This window comes from Cherax quadricarinatus, chromosome 7 (genome assembly GCF_038502225.1).
Source record: "Cherax quadricarinatus isolate ZL_2023a chromosome 7, ASM3850222v1, whole genome shotgun sequence".
NCBI classification, from domain to species: domain Eukaryota; kingdom Metazoa; phylum Arthropoda; class Malacostraca; order Decapoda; family Parastacidae; genus Cherax; species Cherax quadricarinatus.
In genome coordinates, this window is record NC_091298.1 from 59,922,071 (window position 1) to 59,934,077 (window position 12,007).

At 44.9% G+C, this 12,007-nt stretch overlaps 1 protein-coding gene across 5 annotated transcripts in view; it reads right to left on the reverse strand.

Annotated features, from left to right (window-relative positions):
- Positions 1 to 12,007, reverse strand: part of LOC128686898 (caldesmon) — a 51,282-nt gene that overhangs the window by 9,961 nt on the left and 29,314 nt on the right. For all 5 annotated transcript variants that reach the window (XM_070082561.1, XM_070082560.1, XM_070082562.1 and 2 more), the window contains 4 exons: positions 11,969 to 12,007; positions 11,260 to 11,358; positions 9,387 to 9,488; positions 8,618 to 8,880 (listed from right to left, as the gene is read on the reverse strand). The exon at positions 11,969 to 12,007 is cut by the window's right edge and continues 58 nt beyond it. In XM_070082561.1, coding sequence (XP_069938662.1) covers positions 8,618 to 8,880; positions 9,387 to 9,488; positions 11,260 to 11,358; positions 11,969 to 12,007 — 503 coding nt within the window. The remainder of the gene's footprint in view (positions 1 to 8,617; positions 8,881 to 9,386; positions 9,489 to 11,259; positions 11,359 to 11,968) is intronic.

A 12,007-nucleotide genomic window follows, 5' to 3' on the forward strand; every position in this document is an offset into this window, starting at 1 on the left:
AGGAAGGAAGCGAGGGCATCAGGTGGCAAAAGGGAGATGGATGAGTAATAGGTTACGGATAACAGCGGGGTAGTGGATGGTGAAAGGGTAAAGGGCAGCAAGAGACTGAACTAGAAAGGGCTGAGGGGAGTGCGAAAAGTATCATCAGAGTTTGTGGAGTAAATCAGTCGTTGTCAAGAAGTCAATGAGAGAGTCAGGATTAAAGGAGGGTCCATCAGCAAGAAGGGAAGGTAAAGAGAGAGTAGTAGAACGAAGACGACGTTGGAGGTAAATTCTGCGTGCTCGTTGATAGAGAGGGCAGTCTAACAGAATGTGGCTAATCGATACTGGAACTTGACACTGCTCACAGAGAGGAACAGGGTGCCTCGCCATGAGATACCCATGAGTAAGACGAGTGTGGCCAATGCGAAGGCGGGAGAGAGTGGTCTCCCAACCTCGGCACTGATGACAAGAAGACGGCCAGTAACCTATGCTCGGTTTAAGAGAATGAAGTTTGTTACCGAGCAGAGTTGACCAACGTTGTTGCCAATGGGTGCGAAGGTGGGTAGCTATTGCAGCAAAATAGTCCAGAAATGGAACACCTCGATAGGAAATCGGTAGGTCATGTACTGCTGACTGCGCAGCAGTGTCTGCCTGTTCATTGCCCTGTACGTCGACATGACCAGGGACCCAACAAAAAACAATATCTTTATGTTTGGTAGAGATATGGCGTAGCCAAAGTTGGATACGGAGAACTAGGGGATGAGATGTATCAAATTTTCGTATAGCCTGTAGAGCACTAAGGGATCTGAGACTACTACAAATGATGACACAGGCATAGATGCGATACGAATAAGTGCTGCAAGAATGGCATACAGTTCAGCAGTAAAAATGCTAGCTGAAGATAGTAAATGCCCCCACACGACGCTGTCCGGAAACACTGCTGCGAATCCGACACCGTCTGAAGACTTAGAGCCATCTGTGTACACAGCGGTGGCATGAAAATGGGAGTGGAAGTGATCAAGAAAAAGAGAGCGGGAAGCCACCGTAGGCAGTTGAGCTTTCGAGCAAGGGAGTGAGAAAGAACAGACCCGAACAGCTGGAACTTCCCAGGGGGGTAGGGAAAAGTGAGATGCTACATGAACATATAAAGGTGGTAACTGAAGGGAAGACAAGAGTGAATGTAGGCGAAGAGAAAAGGGATGGAGCAAACAGGGGCGGCGAACGAATAAAGAATGTCTACTAATATCGGTGACCATTCTATAAATGGAAGGATTGTGTAGATCGTGAGAGCGTACATAGTAGCGAAGGCAATGGGCAACACAGCGATCAGACAAGGATGGAACATTCGCTTCTGTATAGAGGCTCTCAACAGGGGAAGAGCGAAAAGCACCAAGGCACAAACGTAATCCTTGCTGATGGATAGAGTTAAGGCTAGAGAGAGTAGCAGGAGAGGCCACGGAATAAATCTGGTCACCATAATCGAGTTTCGATAAAACGAGGGCTGAATGTAGGCGAAGCAGAGTTCGACGATCAGCTCCCCAGGAAAGATGAGCAAGGGTTTTAAGAAGGTTTAGCCGGCTGTGACAAGTTGCCTTCAGAGAGGTAATGTGAGGTTTCCAGGATAACCGACGGTCAAAGAGAAGGCCTAGAAACCTGACTGTATCACGTTCGGGGATACAGGAGCCATAGAGATACAAAGGATGATCGGAGATAACAGAGCGTCTAGTGAAAGTAATTTGGTGAGTTTTGGTACTTGAAAATTTAAACCCATGCGTGGTGGCCCAAGTGGAAACACGGTCGACCGCATGCTGGAGAGAAACTGCAATAAGGTGACAGTCAGCGCCTGCACAAGCAATAGCGAAGTCATCAACATAGAGTGATGACCAAATATTGGGTGGAAGAACAGAGGCCAAATCATTTATAGCAAGGAGAAAAAGTGTTGTGCTTAGAACACATCCCTGAGGGACACCTTCAGCTTGGACGAAGTCCGGGGAAAGAACATTATTGACTCGAACACGGAAATGTCTGTCAGTTAAAAAGTTCTTAAGGAAGGATGGTAGATTGCCTCGGAGGCCTAAGGAATGGGCCTGGGCCAAAATATTATACCTCCAAGTTGTGTCATATGCCTTCTCAAGGTCAAAAAATATGGCAATAACTGAGTGATTATTCGCAAAGGCATTACGAACATATGTATCCAAGCGTAGTAAGGGGTCTATGGTAGAACGACCCTTACGAAAGCCATATTGACTAGCGGAGAGACTGTTATGTGTCTCTAAATACCACATTAAACATCGATTTACGAGACGTTCCATCACTTTGCAAACTGCACTAGTAAGAGCGATGGGGCGATAGTGGGAGGCATCATGTCCTGTAGTACCCGGTTTGCAGAAAGGGAGAACAATGGCAGATTTCCACAGCTGGGGAAGAACTCCTTGTGCCCAAATAAGATTGAAGAGGTGTAAGAGGACTACAAGGGCTGACCGATGTAAATGTTGTAACATACGAATATGAATGTCGTCAGGCCCAGCTGCCGATGATCGGCAAGCTGAGAGCGTGGCCTCCAGTTCTTGAAGTGTAAAAGGCACATTATACTGTTCTTCTCTGAGAGAAGAAAAGTCCAAGGGTACTAACTCTCTGGCAGACTTTGAGGAAAGAAACGAGGGGCATAGATGGAGCCCTCGGGAAATACGGACCAGATGTGTGCCAAGTTCAATGGCAACGTCGAGAGGGTTTGCTACATCAACACCAGCGACCCGTAGAACAGGAGCCGGGTCAGGAGAGTATTTACCACTCAATTTCCTCACTTTTTTCCAGACTGCACTCATAGAAGAAGCAGAGGTGATGGTGGAAACATAGTCTCGCCAACAAGTGCATTTAGCTTCACGGATGACATGGCGAGCGATCGCACGCTTCTGCTTAAAATCAAGAAGTCTCGCAGCGGTTCTATTGTACCGGTACCTGCCCCATGCAGCACGTTTCAAACGTACTGCACGAGCACAACCAGGAGACCACCAAGGCACGCACTTCTGAGAATGCCTGCCTGAGGTTTGGGGTAGAGAATGAGAAGCTGCGGTATAAACTGACGTCGAGAAGATGTGTAGGAGCTCATCAATGGAGGATGAAGAAGGAACCTCACTAAAAGCAGTGAGGTGTGAGTAAAGATCCCAATTTGCCCGATCAAATTGCCAGCGAGGGCTACGGAAAGGTGGTGAATAGGAAGGAGAAGTAAGAATGATCGGAAAATGATCGCTGTCATGTAAGTCTGGTAGAACAGACCAGGTGAAGTCTAGTGCAGTGGAGGAAGAGCAGACTGATAGATCGATGCACGAGAGAGTATGAGTACGAGGATCAAAATGGGTGGGAGTACCCGTATTTAAAACATGGAGGGGGTGAGAGGCGAGAAAAGCCTCCAACTGGATGCCACGTGAGTCACAATGAGACCCCCCCCCCAGAGGAAATGGTGGGCATTAAAATCACCAAGTAACAGAAGTGGTGGCGGTAAGGATGAAACAAGAAAGGCAAAGTCTGGGATAGAAAATGCCCGAGAAGGAGAGAGATATAAAGAACATATTGTAAACCACTTATTCAAGTGGATACGGGCTGCAGTGTAATGGAGCGAGGTATGGACAAATAGTTGACAATACGGAATATCATTGCATAGAAGAAGGGCACTTTCATTAAAGGTCCCATCTGAGAAAGGATCCGAAGAATACAATAAATTATAGCCTGAGATAGGTTGGAAAACAGCCGAGTGTAATTTTGGTTCTTGTAAGCAAGCACCAACAGGGGAAAACCTGGAAAGCAACATCTGAAGCTCACCCCGATTACCCCTGAGGCCGCAGATATTCCACTGTAAATAGGCCATGATTGGCGATGAAGAAAATATCAGGAATCTGTAGGTAAAGGCACCTACAGACTAGAGGGGTTAGAAAAGTCAACGTGTGGTGGCATTGGAAGACGTTCAAGTAGAGAAGGAACGGAGCTTTGCGAAGAATGGGGTTGTGAAGATGGAGGAGAGGGAAGAGAAGGAACAGGAAGTGAATCAGTGTCCATTGAAGGTTTAGTCTCTGCAATATATTCTGAAATGGCTTCAAGTGTTTCTGAATTCAAAGATGTATGGGAGACCATATTGGAGATAGAAGGAGGAGGTTGAGTAAAGATTGGGACAGTAATGGACTGTACCAAAGTAGAGGGGGAGGGAAGAGTGTAAGGGACTGGAGATGAAGTGTGGGGGGGGACAGAAGAGGCAGAAACCTGGGAGGTGGCAGAAGAGGGAGAAACTTGGGAGGGGATGGGGGTGGAAGGCATAGTACGAGGAGGAGGGTGAATCTAAACACTTGTAATAGAGCCAGAGAGAGGGGAAGAACTAGGTACAGAGACTGGAAAGGTAAAGTGTGGAGGTGGAAGAAGGGAAGGAAGGGGCAAAGAAGATTTGAGCAATGTGGATTTTTTGGATTTTTGAGTAGAGGGGCGATTGGTATTAGGTGTCGTACAAGGTCTTGTCGATACTGGGGCTTGTGAGGAAGGACGCGAAGATGTGAGAACAGACTGAGTTGTAGTCGGGACGTCAGAGCCAAGGACAGCAAAATGATTAGATGCCGTAGTGGCTATGGGAGGGGTAACAACAGAGGAGGCTGCAGAAAATGGGACCCCAGAAGTGGGGGGATGTTTGGAAACATGAGAATAAGAAACACGGGGTAGTCTGCCTTGGAGGCGGAGATGAGTAACTGCCATAGCATAAGGGAGACCTTCTGCCTCTTTGAGGCAACGGATTTCACGTTCATTTAAGTAGACCTGGCAATGGCGGGAGTACAAAGGGTGAGCTTCATTACAATTAAGGCAAGATGGAGGTTGACTGCAAGATGTATTAGAATGGTCGTCGGCGCCACAGACTGGGCATTCGGCCATAGATCTGCAATATTTCGCTGGGTGACCAAAACGCCAGCAATTTCTACATTGTTGCGGTTTAGGTATCACCTTTCGAACTTTTAATCCGATGTCCCGCGACATATACAGAGGACGGGAGTTCTCGGCTGTCAAAAGTTAAACGAGCCACATTGCAAGGGTAACGTCTCTGCCCCCGGGCAGGAAGGACATAAGTGTCTACTTTGAGGATTGGGAGATCCTGGAGTTCCAGCTGTTCAAAAATGTCATTGCCACATGACTGGAAATTCTGTTGGACTATGGTATGGGGCAGAATGACAGTACCACTACAAGAATTGAGAGAAAGATGTTTTTCAATAGTGATAGGAGTAGTATCGATTTTCGAAAGGAGAGAAAGATCATGAGCTTGGGTAGCATTCTGGACAGTGACGATGCGCATACCGCTCTTGAGAGCATGAAAGGAAATATCTCTGCCAACATGACGCAGGAGCGCTTTGCCAATACTATGGTCAGAAAGGTAGGCAGAAGAAGAAGTCGGTCTTAAAGTAAAGAATTTAGTCCATTGTGTGGTCCGAAACTGAGCGTGGAGAGGGAGTGCTTGACGTGTCGGTCTTTTCCGAGTAGAATGGGAAGGTAACGAAGGAGCATCATCAGGAGATTGACGTTGGCGTTTAGGAGTAGGACCAGAGTTGGTCCGGCATGAAATGGGTGGGCGATTCGAAAATTGCTGTACCGTAGAGGGAGAAGCCGGAAGCATAGTCAAAGGAGAGCGGAGTTCAGACAAATCGAAGGAGTCAGTCGAAGCCCCGGTACCTGAAGCGGGTGAGGAAACAGCACCAGCAAGAGGTACAGGGGCATCAGGAGTGTCCGAAGAGTGGTCTAAACACAAGGCAGGGTCAGAATGGGGTGCGGTATCAAGAAGGGGCCTGGGGGTAGTGGGTTCATGGACTAGGGCTGCCATGGTTAGGTTACTCCTTTGCTTTTTGTTTTTAAGAAAAAAAAGAAAGAAGAAAAGAAAATAAAAATAAAAAAAAAGAATAAAAAAGGGGGGAGCGGGGAGGAATAGTTCCCAGGAGGAATGAAAGGGCCGGAAATCTCCCTCCGCGCCCAAGAGGACCTCAGCAACGCTAGTAGCGCAGATGCAGCATGGAACCCGTGCCATACCCTACCCTTCATGCCAGTAAACCAGCAATCCAGGATAGCAACCTCACATCTGCCGAGCTACCTCTGTGGACAAAAGAGAGGGCGGCCGGATATCCGCCACAAAGCATACCTCCTTCGTCCACCACCCCCGGAATCCGAAAGGTGGCTTCCAGAGATACACCCGTCGCCCGAAAGACACCCAAAGCTACTCCGGGATACCGGAGAGGGATCGGGACATCCCCAGGCAATCCAGATTCCACGGCAAACTACGCCACCGCCAAGAACCTCAACGGAATGGGATGGACCCCGGTGTCCTTTCCCCTACCTAGGAACTAGTGCGCCTGTGGGAGAAATCCCAAAGGCCAAAAAGAGGAAGGGCAAAAGGGAGGGGTGGGGAGGAGGAGGAGGAATGGAAAAAGGGGTGGATGGGGAGGATGGGATAGGGGAGGGGAGAATGAGGTGTAATTAGGTTCGGTCTGAGGAAGAAGACCGACAGGGCTAATTCCTCAGACCAAGAGCCTCTTCACCACGCCAAGGAGCCCCCTTGAAGAGGAACTGCCTCATATAGGCCAGTAGGACTACCGCAGTGTTTCATTTTCTTAACTCAACGTAGCATACATTTATACATAACAAGAACGTGACATTAATCTATCCTATATATTAGTTACAGACCCAGAATATAACCTAGCTATGGTTTCCTGGTAGTGTGTGGAATAAAACAAATAACAGGTGTCCTCCCCTAGTGGCGGACCTAGCCGAGGTCAGGTAAGGTTTGTCAGGAAACCGGACAAGTGTTTCCTGAAGCGGGTCTTAGTCATATGATGATTTACAGCTGGAGCTATTGGTCATCTGACCGAGGCCTTCCGCTGGCTTACCCCTCCACCCCTTTAAAAATTCAAGTTATGATTATACCTTTTTTTTTTGGGTGATAAGTTTTGTTTTCAGTATTTGTAGTTACATTTATTAGTATTATTACTATGAATGTATTGAAGGGAGAGTTATAAGGAGTGACGTAACTCTGGACAGTAGCTTTTATACTCTAAAATATATTCTGTATGTACTTCTTAGTATATATACCTTGGTGACCCCGTGGCCTGGCTGGCGAAGCTCTCGCTTTACACACGGAGGGTCCGGGTTCGATCCCCGACGGAGTAGAAACATACACATTTCGACGCGTTTCCTTACTCCTGTTGTCCTGTTCACCTAGCAGCAAATAGGTACCTGGGTGTTAGTCGACTGGTGTGGGTCGCATCCTGGGGGACAAGATTGAGGACCACAATGGAAATAAGAGAAAGTCCTCGATGATGCACTGACTTTCTTGGGTTATCCTGGGTGGCTAACCCTTCGAGGTTAAAAATCCGAACGAAATCTCGACTACCAGGTCCTTATCAATACCCGCTTGGACAAATAGTCAGAAAAATAAAAATAAAAGCCAGAATGTGCCATCTTGCTCACCAGATTTCTCCGTCGGCACTGGAAAACCCGCTGTTAAACCCTTTGTAAAACTTATAAGATAAGATATAAAGCATATCTTATCTTACAAGCATGTAAGGAATATCCGTTAACACTCTTGGCTTGGAGAGAAACAGAAAATGACTAAAATATATATTTTAAGCACAAACTGAAGAAAAATTAAATATCTTTTAAAATTGGAAAATTGGGTGATTTTTTTTTCCTTCTAAATCCGTACGTTCTTAGAATCTTCAATAATGTTAGAAATAATCGGTTTTAAATTAAACTACTGTACAAGATATATTCACTAAGGTGTGTTTGTTTCTCAGAATATATGCATAAAGAGCTTTCTTTAATCCTTGTTATAGGGATAAAAATATTTGTGTTAATATTTAAATAAATATGCATTGTATACAGTCCACTTACTCTTCGTAAATTAGCTTATCGTTTCTAGCCATTTCTATAAACCTGGTTTTATTCTCCGTCAGGTTAGGTAAGATTTGTCAGGACACAGGACTAGTGTTTCCTGACGCGGGTCTTAGCAATATGATGACCCACAGCTGGAGTTTTTGGTCATCTGACCGAGGCCTTCCACTGGCTTACCAGTCCAGCCCTTTTAAAAATTAAGGTTATTATAACCATAAATAATTGACCTCAATGTTTGAGGGAGGACCCATTCACCTACAATTTCACACTGAAGAATAAATTTAACTCGACATAAAACATAATGGGCTTTAAGCCCAATTAACCAACCATATTACAGGTACATCAGAAGGAGGGAACTGCTACCATTTCTCAATAATTCTTGTTTTTTTTTTCTATTGTTGGGTAGATTTAATGGAATGTCCAGTTTTGTAAAAAATAATTTTAAACCAAGATACAAGATCTATAGCCTTTTTTTTTTTATAGTGCTTTCATTTGTTTCCGTGCTCATGGGTTTACCATGTTTTTAGTATATTAACACGAACCACGAGATGGAGACAGAATCACAGATATACGAACCATGTGATGGTGACAAACACAACAATACTATGTGATGGTGACAAACACAACAATACGAACCATGTGATGGTGACAAACACAACAATACGAACCATGTGATGGTGACAAACACAACAGTACTATGTGATGGTGACAGAAACACAACAATACGAACCACCACGGGGCGAAGACAGAAGCACCTTGCTAGACTCATGCAGGTAGCGAGGATGAGGTGTAAACTGTAGCTGGTGAAAGGGGGGCGCTGCACCCCCTTCTTCAGCAGCCACTCCGTCACCGCCAGCTGGTTGTTGGCTTCCGCGTACTGGAGCAGGGAATTGGTGTTCCCGTCCTTGTCGTTCAAGTTCTGTCCGTGGTCCACAAGTATCTCCAGCACTGTCACGTGACCCGCTGCTGCTGCCACCTGGGCCGCCGTCCAACCTGGATTTTGATGGATTGGATTAAAAGTTGAATGTGAGAAGTGGATTATGTGTCTAGATCTCCTCAAGGGAGGTACCTAATTGCTGGTGAGGGGACTCTTAACCTAAGGAATTTGTACTTACGTTTGGCTTTCTCGCGTTAAACCTGATTACCTCTCATCCCTTAAAGTCGGTGCCGGATCAGTCGGGCTGTGGTTCGTATGTTGGACTACGTGAGGCCAGTAGCAATAGCCTGGTTGATCAGGTCCTGATCCACCGGTAGGCCTAGTCGTGGACCGGGCCGCGAGGGGGTTGATTCCCGGAATACCGTCCAGGTAGACTCCAGGTAGGTAGGTAGATCCTCCAGGCTTGGTCAAGAACTGAGCCACGGGGGCGTTGACCCCCAGAGTACCTTCCAGGTAGGTGAGTACATTTTTCCCCTCAGATCTAATCTAATTACCTTTCATTCTCCCTGCATGACTCCCTGTGGGTTTAGCGCTTCCACCATTAACACAATAACGAAATCACCTTCTATGTTTATAGCGTGCATGACGTCAATATTGGTATGAACCAGCTGGTCGACCACCTGGCAGTGTCCCCACCTGCTGGCGATATGGATAGCCTCGTCCCCTGCAAAATAAATATTAAATTATTAAAAATATTTTCAAATATAAATGGAATTTTAATTATTACTGGACACGTTAATGTATCTTGCTAAATTACATTGTAATGGCAAACAATAATTTTAGTAACAGTTAGTCATAATATAAATTATTTGAACTAATATGTACTTATAAATTTATATACTGAGAAGTTTGTATCTCTTAGTTTATATACACCAAGGTGTGTATTTCAGGGTTTATATACACAGAAGTGTGTATCTGCAGGTGTATATATATATATATATATATATATATATATATATATATATATATATATATATATATATATATATATATATATATATATATATATATATATATATATTAACACACTGGCCGTCTCCCACCAAGGCAGGGTGGCCCAAAAAAGAAAAACTTTCACCATCATTCACTCCATCACTGTCTTGCCAGAAGGGTGCTTTACACTACAGTTTTTAAACTGCAACATTAACACCCCTCCTTCAGAGTGCAGGCACTGTACTTCCCATCTCCAGGACTCAAGTCCGGCCTGCCGGTTTCCCTGAACCCCTTCATAAATGTTACTTTGCTCACACTCCAACAGCACGTCAAGTATTAAAAACCATTCGTCTCCATTCACTCCTATCAAACACGCTCACGCATGCCTGCTGGAAGTCCAAGCCCCTCGCACACAAAACCTCCTTTACCCCCTCCCTCCAACCTTTCCTAGGCCGACCCCTACCCCACCTTCCTTCCACTACAGACTGATACACTCTTGAAGTCATTCTGCTTCGCTCCATTCTCTCTACATGTCCGAACCACCTCAACAACCCTTCCTCAGCCCTCTGGACAACAGTTTTGGTAATCCCGCACCTCCTCCTAACTTCCAAACTACGAATTCTCTGCATTATATTCACACCACACATTGCCCTCAGACATGACATCTCCACTGCCTCCAGCCTTCTCCTCGCTGCAACATTCATATATATATAGATAGATATATGTATATAGATATATATATATATATATATCTATATATATACATATATATAATTTTTTCAGCAAACCGGCCGTGTGTTAATCATTTACTTTAGTCACTAATTTTGGTATTCATTGAGTATCCTTGACTGGGAGTCAGCAGATCACAATCAACACTAATGACCCTGGAGAGGGTTTCGTGGGTCAACGCCCCCGCGGCCCGGTCTGTAACCAGGCCTCCTGGTGGATCAGGACCTGATCAACCAGGCTGTTATTGGTGGCCGCACGCTGACCGACCACAGCCCGGCTGATCAGGTGCTGACTTTAGGTGTCTTTCAGGGGTCTGTTGGTAATCACTTTCATGTATGCTGGGAGGCAGTTGAACAGTCTTTGGCCCCTGACACTTACTGTCTTGTCTCTAAGCATACTCGTGTATTCATTAGGCTTTTAAACTTAATAAAACAATCAAGTTTGTGTTTCCTCTTCAGAAAAAAACAGCAGTGTGTTTAAGAAACAAAACAAATCACAAAATCAGCAAGAGTTATTAAAGCAGTGCTCGGTTAAATGTATGACTGGTTAAACTGAACATTTTGGTCACCCCTTGAAGACGATTAGTGATGTTATTGAAGTGTTTGTGATGTGGTGTGAAGACAGAGGTAAAATATTGGAACCGGAGGGAAAGACAAGTAGAGAAAGTGTTCTCTCTCTCTCTCTCTCTCTCTCTCTCTCTCTCTCTCTCTCTCTCTCTCTCTCTCTCTCTCTCTCTCTTCCTCTCTCACACACACATACGCACACAAACCTACCGTAGTAGTCTTTCGCCGTGATCTCTGCTTTGGCCTTCAGTAGAACTTTGACAACGTCAGTGTGACCTGCCAGGGCAGCTAGGTGGAGGGCCCGGCGACCTGTTTATCAAGAAGGTTACTTACTGCCTTTACTTGTATAAGTCACAAACTAATTTATTTACCTCTATAAAAATCATACACTAACTTTACTCAGGAAATCGTAATAACACTAATTTATTTATCTCTATAAATCACACGCTAGTTTATCAGCCAATATAAATCACACATTAATTTACTCTTCTAAGTTTCTAGATCTGTAATTGGCTCGTAGGATCGATAGTATGGTCTGTATATTCACTACAAATGTTTCTAGTGCTGTGATGGGTACATGGGCAAGCTACAGTTGTATTTATGCAGATTTTTATTGTATTTTGAAATATATTGATCTTTAAGGTGCTTTTATATTCTTTGGGAGACTACGATAAATTTTCTAACATATATTACGAATCTGTAATAATTCTGTAGGACTCTGAGGTTTCCTTTGCTTTGTACTACCACGAAGGACTCTGGTACGACCATGGAAGGAACCTTGAAAACTCACTCACAACTTAGTAGCACTTTTGAAAACAGTGGAAGGATCCTGCTAGGATCCTTTTAAAACTATGTTAATTGGTGGGTTCGCTGGAAAAAGGTAGCACTTGGTAGGAGTCCGGTAGGACTCTAGACTCACCACTGTTATCCAAGGTGGTGACACCCTCTATATCTGCAC